The 20939-nt window shown below is 42.4% G+C and overlaps 1 protein-coding gene across 2 annotated transcripts; it reads right to left on the reverse strand.

Annotated features, from left to right (window-relative positions):
* Window positions 1-15582: 15582 nt before the first annotated feature.
* LOC100702224 (ladderlectin) lies at window positions 15583-20427 on the reverse strand. 2 transcript variants are annotated; one of them, XM_025907670.1, is made up of 8 exons: window positions 18444-20427; window positions 18148-18238; window positions 17784-17837; window positions 17269-17322; window positions 17075-17166; window positions 16863-16988; window positions 16501-16600; window positions 15583-16384 (listed from the first exon to the last, which is right to left on the reverse strand). In XM_025907670.1, the coding sequence occupies exons 2-8, from the start codon at window positions 18209-18211 to the stop codon at window positions 16311-16313; spliced, it is 564 nt and encodes a 187-aa protein (XP_025763455.1). In that variant the 5' UTR covers window positions 18212-18238; window positions 18444-20427; the 3' UTR covers window positions 15583-16310. The 2 variants fall into 2 exon arrangements, with proteins under 2 accessions (XP_025763455.1, XP_025763454.1); XM_025907669.1 differs by having other exon boundaries at window positions 18148-20426.
* Window positions 20428-20939: the final 512 nt, after the last annotated feature.

The raw sequence follows: 20939 nt of genomic DNA on the forward strand, positions 1-20939 counted from the left end.
AGCTTGGGAAAGGGTGAAACTGCAGATCACCCGCAGCCCTTGAATGGATACAAACTAAAATATAAGTGAAATATTATAATAAACTACTGTATATTAGTAGTATAGTGGTATATTGTAATATACCATTGCCATTATAAAAAAACAAAAACAAAAAGATAACATTAATAATGACATAATATTAATAATAAGAGGCACCTCAGTCAGTTATGATGTAAGGTGGATAATTGTTAAAAGTAATCTGCATCAAGCTTAAGGTTTGCTCAAACTCAGTACAATGATATATAAGATGAAGAAAATAAAGAAAATATCTAAGCTAATTAAGTGCATAGAGTCACTTGACCTGATTGAAAACCTGTCATCCTAGATGAGACTTTGTTGAGATGAAGAGCAAACCTATACTAACAACTAATAAGCCAAACCCTGTATACAACAGCTAAAGCTACAGGTTTGAGAAGCTGAATTAAATATGTGGACACTACCAAGCTAATGAGCAAGTTACACATTTTTTATTTTTTATTTTTTTAGAGCAGAAGCTGCATGATATTAAAGCTCACACATGCAGCTGTCTGTGAGCTCAGTTTTTTTCCTCACACTTCTGCTTTGTTTCTGGCAGCAGCTTTTTTTTTTCTTTTTGTCTTCTGACTCATGTCTATAAAGCGTTCATGCCATCAGCAACTTGTTTTTTGTTTGTTTTTGTTTGTTTGTTTTGTTGGTTTGAAAACCAAATTTGTGATCATGCTTGTGGATCACAGTGACACATATTGATTAGGCATATGATTTACTAATGTCTAGTTTTAGAGCTGTGAGCAATGCATCCATATAGAGATTAAAAGCCTGGTGCATACTGTATATGAAGCTGCTATAGAAAGAATGGAATCTTGTGGGAAAAGTTCACATAAAGAAGTTTTTTAAATCCTAACTTAGAAGTTTGAAATATGTAAGATGTGTGAGTTCTTTGAAAAAATAGAAATGACCTAAATGCCTTAAGTAAAAATGTAGTGTTGCATCTACAACGAAAAAAAGCAGAAGAAGCATTCAGTAACTTCAAACTAGCATTACAGATGAATATAGTTTAGCATTGCCTGACATTGTTTTAGGGCACACTCTGATCATCAGAGTACCCCACGCAGTGATTTCAATTTTAATCTAAGCCAATTTCTCTTACCCCACACTTGCGAGACAACTCTCAAATGTTGGAATCTTATTGTCGCAATCACAGATTAGAATCGAGAAATGTTGTCAGTTGAACCTGAGCGCACTTTTGGCCTCACCCGAAGAAGGTCATCCACACTGCTGTATGAAAAAATTAGATGAGGAGACAAAGCCACGTGGTGACATTTACAGCACACCACAAGCTGGTTTCACTGACGTTTTTGTAGATGGCTCAGCGTCTAAAAATGGCCCAGGTTATGCGGTAACTACAACAGACAGAGTTGTAGAAGCGAAACCGTTGACATCCTCACACTCGCAGGCCAAGATATAAATATATACACTGACAGTCAGTATGTCTTTTCAGCAGTACATCACTTTGCAAAAATTTGGCAGAACAGAGGAATGATTACATCTACTGGACACCCAGTACAACATGGAAATCTTCTGAAGACACTATTAGAAGTAATAACATTGCCAGAGCAGTTAGCATTATGTAAATATGCTGCACATCAGAAAGATAAATCAGAAATAACTAAAGGCAATAACTTTGCAGATCAAGCAGCTAAGTTAGCCGCACAACAAACTGTAGACACATTAATATCTGCATCCTCTATGCAAATACCTTGATGTCCTTAAAGATGAAAAAAAAAGCAGCGCCAACTACAGAACAGAAGAAATGGTTAAAGTGTGGAGCACATCTGGAAAATGATCTGATGACTTGTGAAGGTAAACCAATACTTCTTAAGTCCCTACACAGAATAGCAGCATTAGTGACCCATGGGGTTACCCATGTGTCATCAGGAGGGATGGTCCAGGTCATAGACACACACTTTTATACTCTACATTTTGAAACTTCAGCAAAGGAATTTGTGAGGACATGCATGATCTGTCAGAGACACAATTCACAAGGCAATCTGAGGACAAAAAGAGGACATTTCCCCACACCACCTCATCCATTTCACACCATTCACATGGACTTTATTGAATTAAGTGAATGTCAAGGCTCAAAATACGCTCTAGTGATTATAGACGTATTCTCAAAATGGCCAGAGATTTATCCAGTGAAAAAAAGCAGATGCAATCTCAGTTGCAAAACGTGAACCTTTAGACAAATCTGTCAGAGAAACAACTCTGGCAGAATGGATGGCGAAACTACTAGAAAATAAGGATATTGTTTTAAACAATAAACTGCCGTACGACTCTTCTCCAGTCTCTTGCAGGTTGAAACCAGGCGATTGGGTCCTATTATGTGTGCTCCAGAGGAGAAATTGGAGCTCGCCTCGCTGGGAGGGCCCATATCAAGTGTTATTGACCACACCCACAGCCTGTAAAATTGCAGAGAGACCCTCCTGGATACATCAGAGCCACAGCAAAAAGGTTGAGGTCCTGGGAAACCCCGACACGAAGGAGGAAGCACACTGGGGAAGCCTCACCTACTCTTGGTTGCTTCGGGGGTGAGGGGGGGAAGTGCTGATTGGGCCCCCGTAGGGTAAGCCTGCACTCCATCCGATCAACTTTAGGGCAGCCAGGTGCAGGTGTGATGGACCTATGTGCAACCATGGGAAGGGGAACCCCTCTTGGTTACCTTGACTACAAAGCTCACCCTTACAGGACCCCAGCTGATGCCAACAGCAGCTGAGCCACGAGGCAGACTGAGAAGATGGACGTATGACAACCTCCACCTAATGGACATGACACGAGACTACATCCATCCTTGGATGAAAATGCCTGATACAGATACGTGTTTAACAGGACCACAGAGAAAGACTGTTACGTTTGCTCGCACATGCCGAGCGTATTAACACAACCATTTATGGGAAACACCCTGGAACAGGTGCACTAATTCTGATCTCCAACCACACCTTCAGAATGACTTTTGTAAAGTGCACAACAACAACAACATCAACATCCTCATCCAGGAAGAAGCGCTCAACTTTAACAGGTTTTAAAGAGACTGTTGATCGGCGTTGGAGTTTCCCTGGTTTTATTTTGCTTTTCTTTATTTGAGTTATTCCTTGTTTAAAAGCTGTAATTTCACAGATGATAAGTTTGTCACTCACAGCATATGCAGATGTACCAAAAACCAATGAAGATCATGAAGACTTATTTTCCTATTTGTTAGATGAAGATGAAGTGTAACTAATGATGTAGTAACTGAAAATGTGAAAGACAAGTAGTTACTAACTGATGAATTGTACATTTCATTTTCTGATCAACAGGAGGGAATGTTAAAAGAAAATTGTACATAATGTGATCAGCTACATCACATGTGTCGAACTCCAGGCCTCGAGGGCCGGTGTCCTGCAGGTTTTAGATGTGTCCTTGATCCAGCACAGCTGATTTAAATGGCTAAATGACCTCCTCAACATGTCTTGAAGTTCTGCAGAGGCCTGGTAATGAGCTAATCATTTTATTCAGGTGTGTTGACCCAGGGTGAGATCTAAAACCTGCAGGACACCGGCCCTCGAGGCCTGGAGTCTGACACCCCTGAGCTACATGAAATGTGCTCTTTTTATGGCTCACTAAGCAAACCACATGTCTATGTGACTTTTCACCTCATAACTTGTGTGATGAACTTATTCAGCTACTAACCACTTCCTCTTTCTGTAAGAACATGCGGACTTAGAAAAGAGGAACCTCAGTTCTGAGTTCTTAGAATAACTCTGTTATCTTTGTACACACACAGAGAGAGACACAAGAAAAGTATAAATAAAGCACGCAGACAGTGATGAGACGCAGGTCTTGCGTCCATGACTGCCCTCGCGAGTAAAGACAACTGCAGTGTTTGTGTTTTCTAACTCAGGTGTCTCAGCTGAAGAACTACGGGGTGATTTAAAGAAATCCCCTGTCACACACGTATATCTGTTTAAGTATAAGTGCCTTTTGTTTAGATGAACTGCTGGACTTCCAGACCAGCAGGTTTAGTGAAGTCGTTTATGGGGTCACATTCTGACCCCCCCCACACACACACACACACACACACACACACACACATACTTACACAACGCACAGGCAAGGTGCTCTTTGTTTGTATGTATACGTCATATGTTAATGAATCTATGTATATTCATGTAACCTCAATAAAAGAGCAGTGTTACAGGGGAGCGGACGAGAGCAACTCGGGTCAAGCGAAGGAACGGTGTTTGTCCAGTTCTCTCCCGTGCACGAGAAACATAAAGAACTTTGCCTACTCGTGTCTTGCTTTTGCTGTGTAGTAGAATTGTCTTAAATGTTCCAGCGAATAGGTTTATGCTACGAACCTATCAACTCTAAGGTATGGTCAATACATATTACAACAAATCCATTTCTCTACTAACACTCTAAAATCAACTTTATTAAATTACAAGGATGCTCCCCCTTCTTCTCCTGGTCTCTTCCTGTGACCTCAGATTAACCAGGAAGCTATAAATACAGGAAGTGACAAAAGGAAGAAACGATATTTCTTCCTTTTGTTCCTGGAACACAGGCAGGTAAGGTGAGTTCTAACTAAACCAATTAACAGTTAAAATAAATAACATGTTAACTTAACAAACTTGTCAGAATTGATTTAAACCAAGATGCTATATTATATAATCTGTAAAAGTGCAAAACATAAACAAACCCGGGATAGTAGATGTTTCCCTATTGCAGACTACATATGAAATATGGTTAAATCAAAACAAGAATGTTAACTAAGAATATGGACAAGTGGTGCTCTCACCCACTTTGTCACACTTCCACCCTTCCTCTCCTTGCAGTAAAACAGCTCCCAGACCCACCTCAGAGGCATCTGTTTGTACTGTAAGGGGAAGGTTAAAATCTGGACACTGCGAAACAGGTTTCCAACACAAACAGTCTTTCAAATCATTACATGCATTCTCAGCATCTTTCGTCGACCTGATCTTTGTAGGACTAGATTTTCTTGTCGTGTCAGTCAATAAAGCTGCTCTTGATGAAAAATTGGGAATTAGTTGACAGTACCAACCCACTAACCCCAAAAATGATTTCAACCTTTTCTTTGTGTTTGGTAAGAGTGCTGCAGCAACTGCATCCACTTTTACCACCTGAGGGCGAATGCCTCCACCCCCTATTACATAACCCAGGTACTGCACCTCGGGCTTGGCGATGTGACATTTCTTGGAATTTATGACAAGTCCAGCATTTGTGATGCATCGAAACACATCAGCAAGATGTTTCAGATGATTGTTCCATGTACTACTGAAAACAACAATGTCATCAATGTATGCAGCTCCATATTGTTCTGCACCCTTCAACACTCGATCCACCAACCTTTGGAATGTAGCTGGTGCGCCATGCAAACCAAAGGGCATTACTGTGAATAATCCACTTGGCACTCTGAATGTTGTTAAGTCCTTAGACGAGTCTGTCAAGGGTACAGAGGTCAAGGGTTATCAGAAATTTAACATTTCCCAAACAATCAATTAGTTCATCAACCCTCAGCATTGGATAAGGATCAAAAGCAGATACAGAATTCAACTTAGAAAAGTTTACACAAAATCTAAGCTTAGGATCATCTTTCTTTGGTACAAGCACAACAGCGCTACACCATTCACTGTGTGAAGGCTCGATGATTCCTGCAGCCAGCATCTTCTCCAGCTCACTTCTCAACTCAGGCAATAGCTTAGCTGGGATACGGCAAGTGGTATCTCTAATTGGCTGTTGGTCTGGAGAATGCAAAGTGATTTTGTGTTCAATGATGTGTGTACGACCTGGCTTTAGACTGAAGAGTTCCTTGGTCATAAGTGATTGCACCTCCTGACGTCTTTCCAAAGGCAAATGGTGCAAGTCTGGAAACACAGTTTTGACAGCTGAAGAAGGGAAGTACTGCTCCTGAGGTTCTTCCTCATCCACAACTGTACATGCCCACATGGATGTTGAGTTCTGTGGCTGGTCAGTCCACTCTTTCAAAAGATTGACATGGAACACTTGATGATTCTTTTGACGGTCTGGCAAATAAAGCTCGTATGTGACTGGGCCTGTCTTCTTTGTCATTTCATATGGCCCCTGCCACTTTGCAAGAAGACTGCTCTCCGAAGTTGGCAACAGTAGAAGAACTTTCTGACCCTCACGGAAAACTCTTCTTCTTGACACTTTATCATATCTTTGTTTCTGCTGCTGTGGCGCCAAGGTGTGGCGCATGTGATTAGAGGATCACCAGGGGGTCCTTTGTCCCTCCTTGGGGGGATACTCCCACTGGGTTTAAATCTGGGACTCTCGGCCATTTGACCTTAGAACTGAAGAAGCTTCTCGGATGAGAGGTGAAACGTCTTCAAGCAACTTAAAGAAGTCCAGACGCTTTTCTTTGCAAACTCCTTTGACTACGATGACCTGGATGACTGAGAACCTTCACAGACATAGTAGATAACAATAAATACTAAATATTGATTGATTGATTGATTGATTGATTGATTGATTGATCATACTTTATTCATCCCGAGGGAAATTGGGTTAAGGCTGCCAGCCGTGCCAGCGCCGTCTTACCCTTCCGACCATACATACATTACACAAACATCACATGGGGAAGACAGGTCAGAGGGGTATAACATGGAAAAAGCACAACATGAGGAAAGATAAGGAGAAAAAAATAACTCCCCTCAGACTGAGCTCCAATAGGGAGATCAGTTTGAGAACAGAAAAAAACACCTCTGCACATAGCACATGAAAAAACTGTTAATAAACCAAAAAACACGAGACTAGACAAGGACACAAGAGGCTAAGCAGGGAAGCTAAGGGAGAGTATATTACATGTTATTGTGCAGTGCGCAAGATCGACAGCGCACAATGTGCTTTGAGGTAGCAGCCAAGAAAGGTGTAGTTTGTGTCTGTGAACACCCGTGTGTACACCTGTGTGCATCAGCACGCTTGTATTCAAAAGGTTTCTCCATGTAACGATCTGCTAGGAAGTGTGGGGAGCCGTAGCCCCGTCCCCCAGGACATGAAGCAGGTATGGAAGAGATCCGGGCCCCAGACATCCAGAGGCCCCAGAATACGAGGACTCAAGGAGGACCACCAGGGGGGCACCGTGCCACCCTCCTGGGAAGAGCTGAGGAGAGCCCCAAACGAGAGGTCATCCAGCAGCCACGGAGCAGAGGCCAGAAGGGATTGCAGTGACCTGCCCACAGGCTCTGCCGGCAGCCAGCTGTGCCAGAGAGGACCGGGCCTCAGGCCCAGAGGCCAGAGGCCTGAGGGCACCCTGTCCCCCGGAAGGGGCCCAGTCGGGCCACAGGCGCCAGGCCCCGCCAATCGACCAGAGTGAGTCGGTACATACATGAGCGCCCAGCCCCAGACGCAAAGAACCACCAACACACCAAGGTCTGAGGGCATCAGCCACCGGCAGGGAGTGTGGTGAGGGGAGATAGGCCTCCATACCTCGGAGAGCCTGAGATGTTCCCAGAGAGGTGGAGTCTAAGACCCGACCTGACATATAGACACAGACGAACAGGCACACACAGACACAAACGTGCATTCCCACCCCCATATACACAAACAAATACTCGGCACTCACCCGACGTAGAGACAGACACAAATAGACACTGTACACATATTCACACTCCCCAAACATACTCTATACCCCTGCCCCCAGAGGGGCAAACCGTACCCGGACCCAGGAGATGTAACCCTTCTCTCTGGGGTGGAGGAAAGCAGACCGCCTCCTTATGAGTTTAGATTGGTTATTTATAGTTGGTTTACACAGCTTTGTCTATGTATGTGTATGCATGTGTAATGTATATATAGACACGTGTGTGTGTGTGTGTGTATGTGTGTGTGTGTGTGTGTGTGTGTGTGTGTGTGTTTATGTGTGCGTGTGATTTACATTGCTGTGCTTGAGAGCCTCCATCTACCGGAACCAAATTCCTTGTATGTGTCTGCACATATACTTGGCCAATAAACACAATTCTGATTCTGATTCTGATCTGCAGTAGCAGGGAGGCCCCGCATCTCAGACCCCAATCCAACGGCCAGCACCTCCTCCCAGCCCCCCAGCCCCGACGGTTAACAGAACGGGGGTGAGTGAAGACCCCAAACCTCCCTCCGCCTGCTCATATGTAGTGTCGCTGCGTGCTGTTCTAAAGTGCATTTAAAACACAGGAGGGCATGGTGCTTCCTGCCAGAGACCAGCACGGCTCCTCCCGAAAACCCTCAGTGTCTATATGCATTTAAAATTGAGGGTAGGGCACCAGCGCCAGAGGTGGGTTTGAATACACAGACCATCCTCTGGACGCTGTATAACGTGCCCACCCCCAAGGCCCTATATGTATTTGTTATGAGAGTATGAGTAATGTGGATGTCTAGGTTGCGGAATAAAATTGAGACACAGGCGGCCAGAAGGGGACAGAGGGGGAGTGCCTCCCCTGCACCCTGGTGACACACCTGCACCCCAAGCCAAGCCCTGCGTGTGTGTGTGGGTGTGGTGAAGCGGGAAGAGGGAGGCAGCTGAGGATGGGGAGGGAAGAAAGGGGGCCAGCTCAAGTATTTGATAAACGCTTCGTCTTTGAGTAGTGATGTATTAAATCTCCAGTTTTTACTTGCCGTAGTATTATTCTTGTGTATTAGTGTTAAAGATACAGGAGCATGATCGCTGACAGTTATAGGGTGAATCTCAGTGTCTGAGATGTCACTCAGCAGTGAGCTGCTGACTAGGAGATAATCCAGATGAGAGTAGGAGTGATGGACATGTGAAAAGAAAGTATATTCCTTACTGTTGGGGTGAAGGAAGCGGCATGCATCACAAAGACCAAAGTTGCTCATATACTGTTTGATTATATTTGTGGATTGCCAATTGCGCTGAGTTCCTGCTATATTGAGCCTATCCATTTCTTCATTTAGCCCCAGGTTGAGGTCGCCCCCAAGAACAAGTGTGCAATCTAGGTGTTCAGGGAGTGTACTAAAAAATCCGTGGAAGAATGAGGGGTCATCAACATTTGGACCATATAAACTTACAATACATAGCTTTTGATTAAGTATAGATGGTTTAACGATTAGGAATCTGCCCTCTGGATCTATAACTGTGTCGAATATTGTGAAATTAATATTTTTATGTATTAAAATTGCTACTCCTCTTCGTCTACAATTATAGCAGGCTGAAAACACATTGGGAAACTCAGGTGTTTGAAGTTCATTCAAACCTGTGACAGGCCTGTGAGTCTCTTGTAATAAAACAACGTCTGCCTGTAGGTTTTTAAGTTGGTTAAATATTTTAAACCTTTTTTCTCTGGAGCCAGCTCCGTGCACATTCCATGTGACAAACCTTAGTGTGCCCATAGTTGTGTGTGTATGGCTAATGATGTACGCTGTGTGTCTCGCTTAAAAGGGTGAGGAAAATGGAAACACATCATTTGTTTGTAAATAAAGAGAAGAAAAATGCGCGGCAAGAAGGTCCAAAGGTCTGACTATGTGTGTGCATAATAACTAATATGAGCAAGTGTGTGCACGTCTGAGTGTGTGTGTCCTATATCTGTGTGCACTGTGAGGCTGTTGTAAATGTGTTGCCTTTAAACACATGTGTGTGCGTGATCGTGCAGAGTGAGCATGCAGAAATAGAGGGTGTTGTTTGTGGATGGGTAGGGAAACAGGTGATCGACGCAGTGATAGAAAAGAGAAGCAAAGAAACCAAAGAGCAGGGTGAGCGACTAGAGAGAGAGAGGAAAAAGGGAATAAGAACGGAAACATTCAAATTAAGGCATTGACGGAGAGTGACAGTGACGTTATACCGAATTAGCAAACTGATATTACAAAGTTAAACAAAAGTTAATACAAGAGAGTGTGAGTGAAGAGAATAGTGGGACCGCTCCAGCCTTCCTCTCCTATCTCCGCTGGAGGGTCCGAGAGATCCGTCCACGCCGTCGCTTGCAGCGCCACCCCCTGCGGCTTCCACGCTGTCGCCTGCAGCACCTCCTCTGGCTTCCTCGTCTGGTCCTGCCTCGTCTGGGCCTGCCTCGCCTGGTCCAGCCTCAGCGTCTGCCTCGCCTGGTACTGCGGGTGCCCCGCCACCACAAGTCCACATCCACCACCTCAACATCGCTGGCCGCTTTTCAGGCCACTGGTTGGGCGTCATCGCCGTCGTGGCTAGTCTCCGGATCTCCTTCACCTGCGTCGCCACTGCTGCCTTCCACGCGGCCAGCCTCCGGATCTCCTTCGCCTGCGTCGCCACCGCTGTCTTCCGCGCGGCTGGGCTCCGGATCTCCTTCGCCTGCATCGCCACCGCTATCTTCCGCGCGGCTGGGCTCCGGATCTCCTTCGCCTGCATCGCCACCGCTGTCTTCCGCGCGGCTGGCCTCCAGATCTCCTTCGCCTGCATCGCCACCGCTGCCTTCCACGCGGCCAGCCTCCGGATCTCCTTCGCCTGCATCGGCGCCGCCGCTGCCGCTGCCGCCGCTACCTTCCACACGGCCGGCCTTCGGATCTCCTTCGCCTGCGTCACTGCTGCTGCCTTCCACGCGGCCGGCCTCCGGATCTCCTTCACCTGCATCGCCGCTGCCACTACCACTTTTCACGTGGTCGGCCCCCTGACTTAATCTGTGAACTTTTGTATCGTCACCCACCGGGCCGACCCCCTGAACTGCTCCCTTGTTCCTTGTGAACTTTTTGTTTTGGACTCTTGGTGCTCCTTGTGTTGTGTTTTGTTTCAGTCCCTCCGTCCTGGACCCCCTCCGCCTTCCCTGGTCTGGTTTTCTGGTTTTGTGGGTCTGTTGATTTGTTTAGGGCTGTCGAGAGCCAGCCCTTTGAGGGGGGGTACTGTCACAGTCCTGGGCCTGTAGCCCAGTGTTTTGATTCTATATTATTGTTTATTGGTCTTTTTTCCTTCTGGTTCTTGGCTTACGACTACTAGTGTTTTGGTTTCTGTTCTATATTTCTTAGCTTGTGTATTCCTTTGCCCCTGATGTCACTCTGGCCCCTGTACTGTGTTCCTCCTGTTCTCGGTCAGAGTTATCTGTGTTCAGTCTGTGGATTTCCTGTTTTATTTTGAAGGTTCATATCTTATGTCAGTGTTTCTAGTTTCGCTTCCTCTGTCTCGTTAAGTCTAATTTCTCCCGGCTGTGTTCCCACCTGTTCCTCGTTCCCTCATGTTCCTGCCTGGGTATTTATAGTGTGTGTCCTCCAGTGTTCAGCGTCGCATCGTTAACGTCAGTTCTCCCTCGTGCTGTGTTTCTTGTTGGGATTCAGAGATTCTTTTATTGTAACCATATAATCTGCCTTATGATAAATGCATTAATGACATGTTCTACAGTATTATTTTATCAGTAATATTTCTTATGGGGTTCATATTGCATTGAATATGTTTGTCATTACATTGACCTTTTATTCACAGGTTGAGTTCATTCTATACACAATGCATAACTGTGCTTGTTTAGAGTTGATGTTCTATCCAAGAGGGTTTTAAGCTTCACTGGTGAGAGTGTCCAGGTGATACATGTTGAAGGAAGATGAGAACATAGCAGGTTAATTGCATGCATGCTTACAATACACTTATTAATTTAGTGGCAGGCCTGAGCGAAGGCCCAAGTGTCTTCTGCTCTCTTTTTGAGACCTGCGCCGATTCAGTCTACTTAGTGATTGGTGACGAGGGTCAATTATTAGCTTTTAACGATCCCGAAGCTTGAAGTTTATTACCTTAAAAGGCAGGTGTTATAGAAAAGAGAAGTTATATGACTGTTTATAGTTATTAAAATGTATAAGATGTGCTCATGTCTGTCAACTATGTATTTTTGACTTGTATTGACGTATATGTGTGGGCGTTAATGTTCAATGGTATAAAACCAGTTTTTGATGAATTTTTGTAAGAGGAAGACATATGCAGATGTTGCCTCTCCTGTGTTAATAAACTCCTCGTTTGATTGCATTCGTCTGGTGCCTCCGTCGTTTGTTGTCTGGTCTACAGTTGATCGATCTCGCTTCATTCTCCTGATGTTTTCTTGTGTATTTTGGTTCTAGCTTTCCACTTTAGGTTTTCTATTTGGTTTTCCCTTGGTCAGCAATAAAGCTGCTTTCAAGTTCACGTTTTGCCTCCGTGAGTCCTGCATTTTGAGTCCTCTCTTCCTGCCTGCCTGCACACAGCCATGACAACAATACCCTATCATCATGAATACAGCACACATCCACTGTTGCTCCTGAAAAGATCACATCCATAAGAAGACTGTCTTGTCTAACCAGAGAACGATTACTTCCTGAATCTAACAGAGCTACACAGGGTTTATCTTCAACAAGTACCCCAATTGATGGCTCATGTTGCTGACATTCAAATTCCCTTTTGTGACGAGCTGCTAAGAAAGCTTCAGCCAGTTCTGCTGCTTCCTTGGAAGTCTTTGGGTTACATTCCTTAACCCACGTCCAAAGATCAGGATTCAGAACCTTGAGAAACTGTTCCATGATGATAGCATCTCCAATTTGATCCTTCGTCTTTATTTCAGGATTCATCCACTTGATGTACAACTCCTTTAGGCGGACCTGCAGTTCTCTTGGGGTTTCCTCCTCTCCAAAAGTACTAGAACGAAACATGGCAGTCCATTCTTCCTGCAGCACGGACTACACTGCCCATGAGGCCACATTATTTAGGGCTATGCCTTCATATTAAATCATTTTTTCAATAATAATTTTAAAAATATTTCTTCACGTCATTATACGGGCTGCAACACTGCTTATGATTAGATGGGGTTTGGTTAACTACTGAATTATCTGCTTTGTTTGGCTGAAACTTTTCTATGCAATGTCTAATCTGCAAATACTTCCAAGTCACCCCTATTTCGTAGGTTGTACTCTTGAACAAACTCAACAAAAAATTTAAGAATACCGTTGTACTGTTACACCCAATGTGACCCCGTGTCCTACATTGAGATTCACAGCCAGCTAAACTCTCTCTTTCATCGCTTCATCCAAGGAACAGGCACGTGTTGAATTTGGACAGGATTTACAGGATTTACTTGAGGCGACTTTTGTTGTGATTTGGCGCTATATAAATAAAATTGAATTGAATTGAATTGAATTTAATGCAAAAAAGTGTGAAACTGAAATTATACAAAATACAGAAATGTCACATAAACATTAGTTTGGATTAGACTTACGTGGACATATAAAATACATCAAACATTTACAGATCCCTTCAATAATATATCTCCTGTCTGACAAATAAACACAAACAAGGAACTTACTCATATTGCCACTTAGAGGGATTTAACGGAATGGATGGCTTTGGATCAGAGGGAACACACCAAAGTGAAGGATTGTTGCATTGCTGTTTGTAATGGGAGAGTTTGTGTATTTTGTAGCCTCTGCATAAACCTCATGAGAGTTGTGGAGGCAGATTTCTTTTCTCATGTATTAATCACATATTTAATCATATCACATTAGTTATAGTAATATCACTTTCTCACTTTACTATAGTAAGAGCCCTCCTTTCACTAGTTTGCATGCATGTGGAATGTCAACACAGTGAGGCCATTGTAATGGGAGACGTTAAACAGATAGTGAGACTCCTACTTATCAGGGATGTAAATCCTTATGTGATGGGCAAGCAAAAAACAAGGTCATAATTCTCTCTGTGAGGGAGGGTGTATAGCCCCCCCGTGAGAGGGGCCAACATGTAAGAGTTCATGGAATGTTCTTTGTCTGTGTCTCTGTATATAAGATGTAAGGGCGGTAGCCACAATTCAGAGATGATCCTAGTGTTTCACTGGGATGCTCTCTCCACATTGCAATGTGTTTATTAAACTCACTTCAAATCAAGCTCACTGGGTGTGTTGCAGGTTATTGTTAAAATTTCCATAACAGAGTGTTCAGTAATTGGGTTTTTGTCTCTCTCTTTACCACAGGATTGTTGGGATGACATCTGTATAGCGTGAAAAGGTGTGACAAGAATTTTTTCTGTGGTGGCCCATTTTGGGCTTCCTCCCTGCCCAAAGAAATTCTTTAATGAGATTATGACATTGTTTTAGTATACAATCAGGTATGCTGTGTAATGAATACATAGTTAATCTTTAGGGCTATCAATATTTTGATAACATTTACTTTGCCACTGGTCAGATTTAACTTCCCTCACTTCCCTATGTTCATATTGCTTTCAGCAGTGGATCAAAGATCGATGTGGGCATTTTGTTTAGGTCTGGGCTCATCTTGATACCCAGGTAAATTTTTTGAAATATTTCGAAAATGAAGTCGTAGTCTATTTCTGACAGATTAGTAGACAGGTTGATTATAAAGGGTTGTAATCCATTGTGAAGATATTCAAAGTTTGATGTTACACAAATGAATTACAGTTATTTGGATAATGTTTGGTGTGCAGCCATTTTGCTTGGTGATGTCATGTGACTTCAGGTTACAGGGCATGCCTGTAGTTCATCTCTTGAGTCTGGAAAAAGCTCTGCACAGCCATTGGAACCAAGGTTAGCCTTCCTTCTGGCTTCCACCTACAGTTTAGTGTGCAGACAGAGATTGAGAACCAGGCATTGATTGGTCCAATATGGATTTCATACTTGGCCTGCCTCGATTATGCCCACAACTATTTGACCTCCACTGCCACTGGGTTGCCCCCATTTCTTCCAGGGGTACCAACTGCCAGTCTTCTTGAGTAAAGAGACTAAACTGTCTGTCTTGTCAGTCCAGCACCGTCTTTGTCGCTGTTGCCGCCTGTGGAAGGCCACCAAAACAGCTTTGCTCTGGACGATGGAACAGAATAAGTGGCTGGTATATTGTCACGGGAGGCCAGTTCTTGACTAGACTCCAGGGTAGGTCTAGGTCCAATGTTTGAATTTCCTCCGAAATTATCCCTTTATCAAATGAATTATAGTCTCCTTTTCCATTAGTACCTACTCAGATTGACTCACCACAGCTCACCACGATTCAACTTGGATTTCTGGTTTTCCACTACAATTGGGTACCTCCTAATGTGCGTGGTTGTTGTCAAAGCAATGTGTCCGAGCGTCCCACGCTGTAATTAATATGCAACATGAACACTACAACAAAGGTGGACTTCGAGGCAAGGATATACCTGCTGCTCAGTTTGTAGAATTTTGTCAGACTCGGGGACAAAACACTCTCATGACTCATCGAGTGATGCTACTTACCAGCCAGTCGGTGGCATGCAGTTTGACGGCATCAAATTTAGTACCTGCTCGGATCGCTTGGAACTCCGGTTGAGCAGGTACTATTTTAGTACCTGGTACCAGGTACTATGACCTGATGGAAAACCCTGACACCGTAGTGAACTATGGTGAGTCGGAGATAACCCTGTCTCGGTCTGCCTTAAGTTTCCCAGGAGTATGGTAAATGGCCTGTATTTATATAGTGCTTTACTAGTCCCTAAGGACCCCAAAGCGCTTTACATATCCAGTCATCCACCCATTCACACACACATTCACACACTGGTGACAGCAAGCTACATTGTAGCCACAGCCACCCTGGGGCGCACTGACAGAGGCGAGGCTGCCGGACACTATATGATAATTCATGTTTTTAATGTCTCTCAACTGATGTTCAGTCCAGCATATCACCCTTGCTTCTGTGCTCTGTGTTTGTGTCCAGGTGCCCATAACAAGCTTACAAGCAGATGAACAATTAGCATTTGGAAAACATAAGGTTCTCTAGTCCATATTCATATATGCATTGAAAAATTAGAGTTAGTAGTAATTTCTAATAGTACAGGAACATCCTGAAATTAACCATTTATTTGACTATGAATATGTTACTTATTAAGATGTCTAGTGGAACTGAATTTATAATAAGTTCTTTGACAGTGATATTGAGTATATTAAGAACAATAATCCTGACTATATAAACTTGTATGTACATGTCCGAGGTGTCTGATACTTGTTTTTTAACTTGATTTCTTGCACTTGAGACCAAGGTAGGTTTGCCTAGGACAACATACAAAACTGCCTTCAGCTTTATTATAAGTGCCACAACTTTTGATATCTTACCACTTATATCGAGTAGACACCATTCCTTACACTCAGACACATTCAAACACAATCACATGAACAAGTGACATTCCAGATCTTTAAAGTGAAAAACATATAAAGAACTGAGTACACTGTTATCATTTGTTTTACATGTCCATTGCATCTGCATGATTTGGTTTCAGCATATTTGCTCATGACAGTGACATTTCCTATGGCATACAACAGGCAGGTTTAGTGTCTGCAGTGACTTTGCTTACACTGCAGCAACTAACAGCTTAACCTCCGCTGACATACAAATGGGAAGAGCATGTTGCACCCATGATTGGACCAGCCTGAAGATGCTAGAAGAAAAAAAAGGAAAAGAAATACATAAGCGAATGAATGACATATAAATGTGTGTGTGTGTGTGTGTGTGTGTGTGTGTGTGTGTGTGTGTGTTGTTTTTTTAAATTTGCACCTTGAGTGTTAAGCTGCAGGCATTGGTATCTATCAGTATTGCTTATGAGTTCGCCATTGTGGAAGTCAAACAATGAGCCATCTTCCCATCGCCAATCGCGCTGGAAAAAACAAACAAAAAACCTTTTAGTCATGATTAAAAAACAAAATTAAAACAACAGCATTGTTTCACTTTTCAATGAAAAACAAAAGTAGTGGCTGGACTGACTAACTTTGCTAAGATGCTTTTAATTAGTGAATACATTACAATGGTAGGGCAATCTGGATTTTTATTTTAGTAAATAAAGCAACAAAACCATATCCAGTTTGTTAGTTATGGTAACAGTTACATATTCTACTCAGTAGTTGAATGTTCGAACAAACCTCAAAGTAGTAACCTCCAAGCCAGGCAAAGGAGTGACCACCAGTCTGGACCATACGTTGGAGGAAATTATGCTCCCAGATACTGTGGACAGAGGCCAGACTGCTCTGAAAATCAGCACAGAACCTCTGTAGGAGTGGGGGAGAGAGAATATGATATATTATATCTAAATATATCTGAAATCAAACTTCGGTTTCTATCTTCATGTAATTACCTCAGCATTTCCCCAGGTCTCAGGAATATTGGATAAGTAGTAGCAGCTAGCGCCATAACTAAGCCAACCATTGGGGCAGAAACCAAACCGAGCTGAAATACAACAGGAAAAAACAATACAGTGATATTACACTAGGTAAAACAACAGAAAGTTTATTTTTAGAGATTTGATTAAGAAATGTTTCTTTGTCTTACCTTGGGGTTGAAGAGCTGCACTGCCAGGAGCAACAGCAGTGTCACTATTCTCCTCTGTAAATATAAAACGTCAGGGCCAAAATCAGGCTTATTTACTCTGCGCATGACATATACACTTCTGTTTTTTCTTGTTACACAACTGGAAATAAAAGCATTTTAAAACTCTTTTCACTATATGTGTAAGGGAGTATAACACTAGTTTAACTTCTGTCTTAAATTATTGCTCACTTATACTGGGTAATCTGAAAGCTTTCTTCATGTGTCTAGGTTTTACATCAGCTCCATAACGATAATAATTACCATTATTGTAGGGTCTACCTTACAGTATAAAGTGCCTTGAGGTGACTGCTGTTGTGATTTGGCACTGTATAAATAAAATTGAATTTGATATTATTCTCTGTGCAAAGGAAATTTGAAAAATATTTCTCTTGTAAAATGAGAACAGTGACTATGCCATGCTTCAGCACAACAGCTTGTGGGAGTTATAAATATTTGGTTAAAAAAATGCCACTTACCTGATTTTGGTGCATGTCTGTCTTGGTGTCCTGCAGCAGCCATAGCTGGAGGTACTGAAAGAATGAAACCACCATGTAGTTCTTCAGTTTTGCAGTTTTCAAGTACAAAAAAACTAGTATCAGACAGTAACTAGAGATCAGAAATGACAACTCTGCCTACTTCCATATCTGTCTTTATTAATGTAGAACAACGTTCATTTTCCTGATAAACAATTCAGCAAAATTTTAGGAATTCAGCTAGAAAAAACATTAATTTTAAAATGAACTGTTGGCCATTTCCTTCCAAACAATAATTTTTAAATGTGTTTTCAAACCATTTCACATATTTGAATATATATGTATTTGAATTTGTATTTTGTCTCACTTGTTGCAGCCCTGATAGACAGAAGAGCACAGATGATGCCAGAGATGATAAGTAGAGTCTTCATGGTGTCTTCAGAGTCTTCAGCTAACAACTGGATAAACATGAGAAGCAGATTTTCCATGTCAATGCTCACACATGATTGCACTTTTCTGTAAATACATATATGCTTACTGTGCTTACTGGAGGATTGTGCAAGAATTTTACATAGAACCCAGGCAAACAGGGTCAAACCATTAACCAGACTAGAGTTATAAAATGCAGAAGAAAGAGATAGACAGCGCTCAAGTATGACTTACTGAAAGATCCAGCAGCAGCGGCAAGGTAAATGTTAAGCTTCTTTGAGTTGAGAAATGCCTGAAGCAGTGGTGTTCAGTGCTGTTTATATATGGACATACTTCACCTTGTGTGTCAGCACCCAATTGCCGGAAGTGTTTTCCCAAAGTAGTGGAATTTCCCAGCAAACCTTTAATGAGTCTTGTGCATGGCTAGTTTCCTTGTATCTTACTGCTTAGACTGAATTAAGGAAGTGATTTTCTGGAATCATTATGGATGTGTAGGAAAATTAATGCCTAGCAAAGGCAACAAATATTTGGAGAAAAAAACAATTTTTACAATTTAGTCTCTACGGAACCGCTGGCGATGATCTTCAGACATGGATCTGAAAGCCTCTCCAGCTGCTCCCTGTAAATGTGGGACTTTCAAACTTAAGAACACTGTAACAGTTGTCAAGCACATTGATGGCAGCAAACAGGTAACATCATGCTCTGAGGCTGTTGTTGCCAGTGGTACTGGTACACTGCACAAAGTGGATGGAACGAGGAAGGAGGACTACCTCCAAATTCTTAAACATTATCTCTAATCAACAGCTAGATGGTTAAAAATTGGACGCAAGTGGATGTTCCAATATGACAATGAGCCCATACACACATCAAAACAATTAATTTATTATTTCATTATATTTAGTTAAATTCAGGATGGCATGGTGGCCTTAATTTAACTGTTGCCTCACAGCAAGAAAGCCCTGGATTTGAATCCATGATCTGGCTGGTGGCTACATGGGTTCTCTCCATATACTCATGCTTCCTCCCACAGTCCAAAGATACGGACGTAGTGGAATTAAGTTAATTGGTGATTCTAAATTGTTAATGGCTGTCTGTCTGTATGTGTTAGCCCTGCAACAGGCTGGTGACCCCTGCAACCCTGAATTGGAAAAGCAGAAGAGAATTAATGGACGGAAGGATAAAGACTTAAATTGTTTGAATTAAAGCTGAAATCTACACTTCAGTCAAAACTTCACTTCCAGATATCTGATTAATCATTACCTTAAAGAACAGAAACAAAGAAAAATATTCTTGGCACTTAACACTGACTAAAACAGCAGGGGCAGTTACTCAAAGTGCAGTAAGTTAATGAGTATGAGGGATTACAGCAAACCCCAGGAAGCAAACATGAGATTTTATGACTGAAAAGAATGTGACCAGTTTTTTATAGCTGGCAAAAGTAGGTAATTTATCATGATTCATCAGATAATGGCATGTTGTCATACACACACACACACACACACACACACGTGTGTATAAATATGGTAAATGGTAAATGGCCTGTATTTATATAGCGCCTTTATATATATATATATATACATACATACATACATACATATATATATATATAGAGAGAGAGAGAGAGAGAGAGAGATATTAGGGGTGGAGCTGAACCCGAATACGGTATTCGGAAAGGCACGAATAACGTGTTTTTTACAAATACTTATTTCGAACAAATACTTTAAAAAATATTTGTATTTGGGAACAACAAAAGCTTTATATCAAAAAGCTGTTTCTTTATGAGACCACTGTGCATGACTGGATAAGTGAGTGACGTGTGACAGAGGTGACTGACACGGGCTGCTGCACACAGCAACAAAGAAGGCTCGGCTGAGCGGAAAAAAAAAAAGACTGAACAGCATCACGATTTTTTGTTGAATAGGATTTTTTTGTACCTTAACTGGGTTCTGGAGGCAGTTTATAACTTTAGCGAAGATCGGGACATTATTCCATTACGCTGCATTACTGACGTCTGCAGTCGGGTCTCTCATGTTCGTTCTGTTTACATAGCTCTGTTAGCTCGATAATTTACAAATAGGCTGTTGACAGAGTAATGTTAATGTTAGATTTGTATTGTGATTGTCATTTATGCTTAGAAATATTTACTCATATATTCTTAGAGTTTTATAATTAGGTGTAGATTGGTAGAGGTTTGATCCTTAATAGTCTGCAAGCTTTGTGTGCATTCCAGAGCTCTCTGACTTTCACACCCACATTTTAGGAGCATGGGAGAGGTCGTACCTTGTCTTATTGTTTTATGGTAGGATAAACGTATCTATATCTGTTTTAGGCTAAGTGCCTTTTGTTTAGATGGACGGCTCTGGGGAGTCTTCCTGGGGTCACAGTTTGACCCCCACACACAGATACACACATACACACACACACACACACAAGGTATTCTTTGTTCACATGTATATAAGAGGTCATATGTTAATGACCCTATGCATATTCATGTAACCACAATAAAAGAGCAGTGTTACGGGAGAGCGGACGAGAGCAACTGGGGTCAAGCGAAGGAACGGCGCCTGTCCAGTTCTCTCCCGTGCACGTGAAACATAAAGAATGTTGCCTACTCGTGTCTTGCTTGCTGTGTAATTACATTGTCTTCAATGTTCCAGCGAATAGGTTTAAGCTACAAACCTATCATTAATTTGTCCTTCGACGCCGGATCCCTGGAGTCGGCATTCACCG

This window comes from Oreochromis niloticus, linkage group LG6, assembly GCF_001858045.2.
Source record: "Oreochromis niloticus isolate F11D_XX linkage group LG6, O_niloticus_UMD_NMBU, whole genome shotgun sequence".
NCBI classification, from domain to species: Eukaryota; Metazoa; Chordata; class Actinopteri; order Cichliformes; family Cichlidae; genus Oreochromis; species Oreochromis niloticus.

Excerpts from the sequence above, each read along its gene's own strand:
- LOC100702224 (XM_025907669.1), bottom strand. The coding sequence starts at position 18,268 with ATGGAAAATCTGCTTCTCATGTTTATCCAGTTGTTAGCTGAAGACTCT. Across the intron at positions 17,323-17,783 it reads CAGACATGCACCAAAATCAG|AGGAGAATAGTGACACTGCT; the intron begins GTAAGTGGCATT and ends TTATATTTACAG. Across the intron at positions 16,989-17,074 it reads AGACCTGGGGAAATGCTGAG|AGGTTCTGTGCTGATTTTCA; the intron begins GTAATTACATGA and ends CCACTCCTACAG.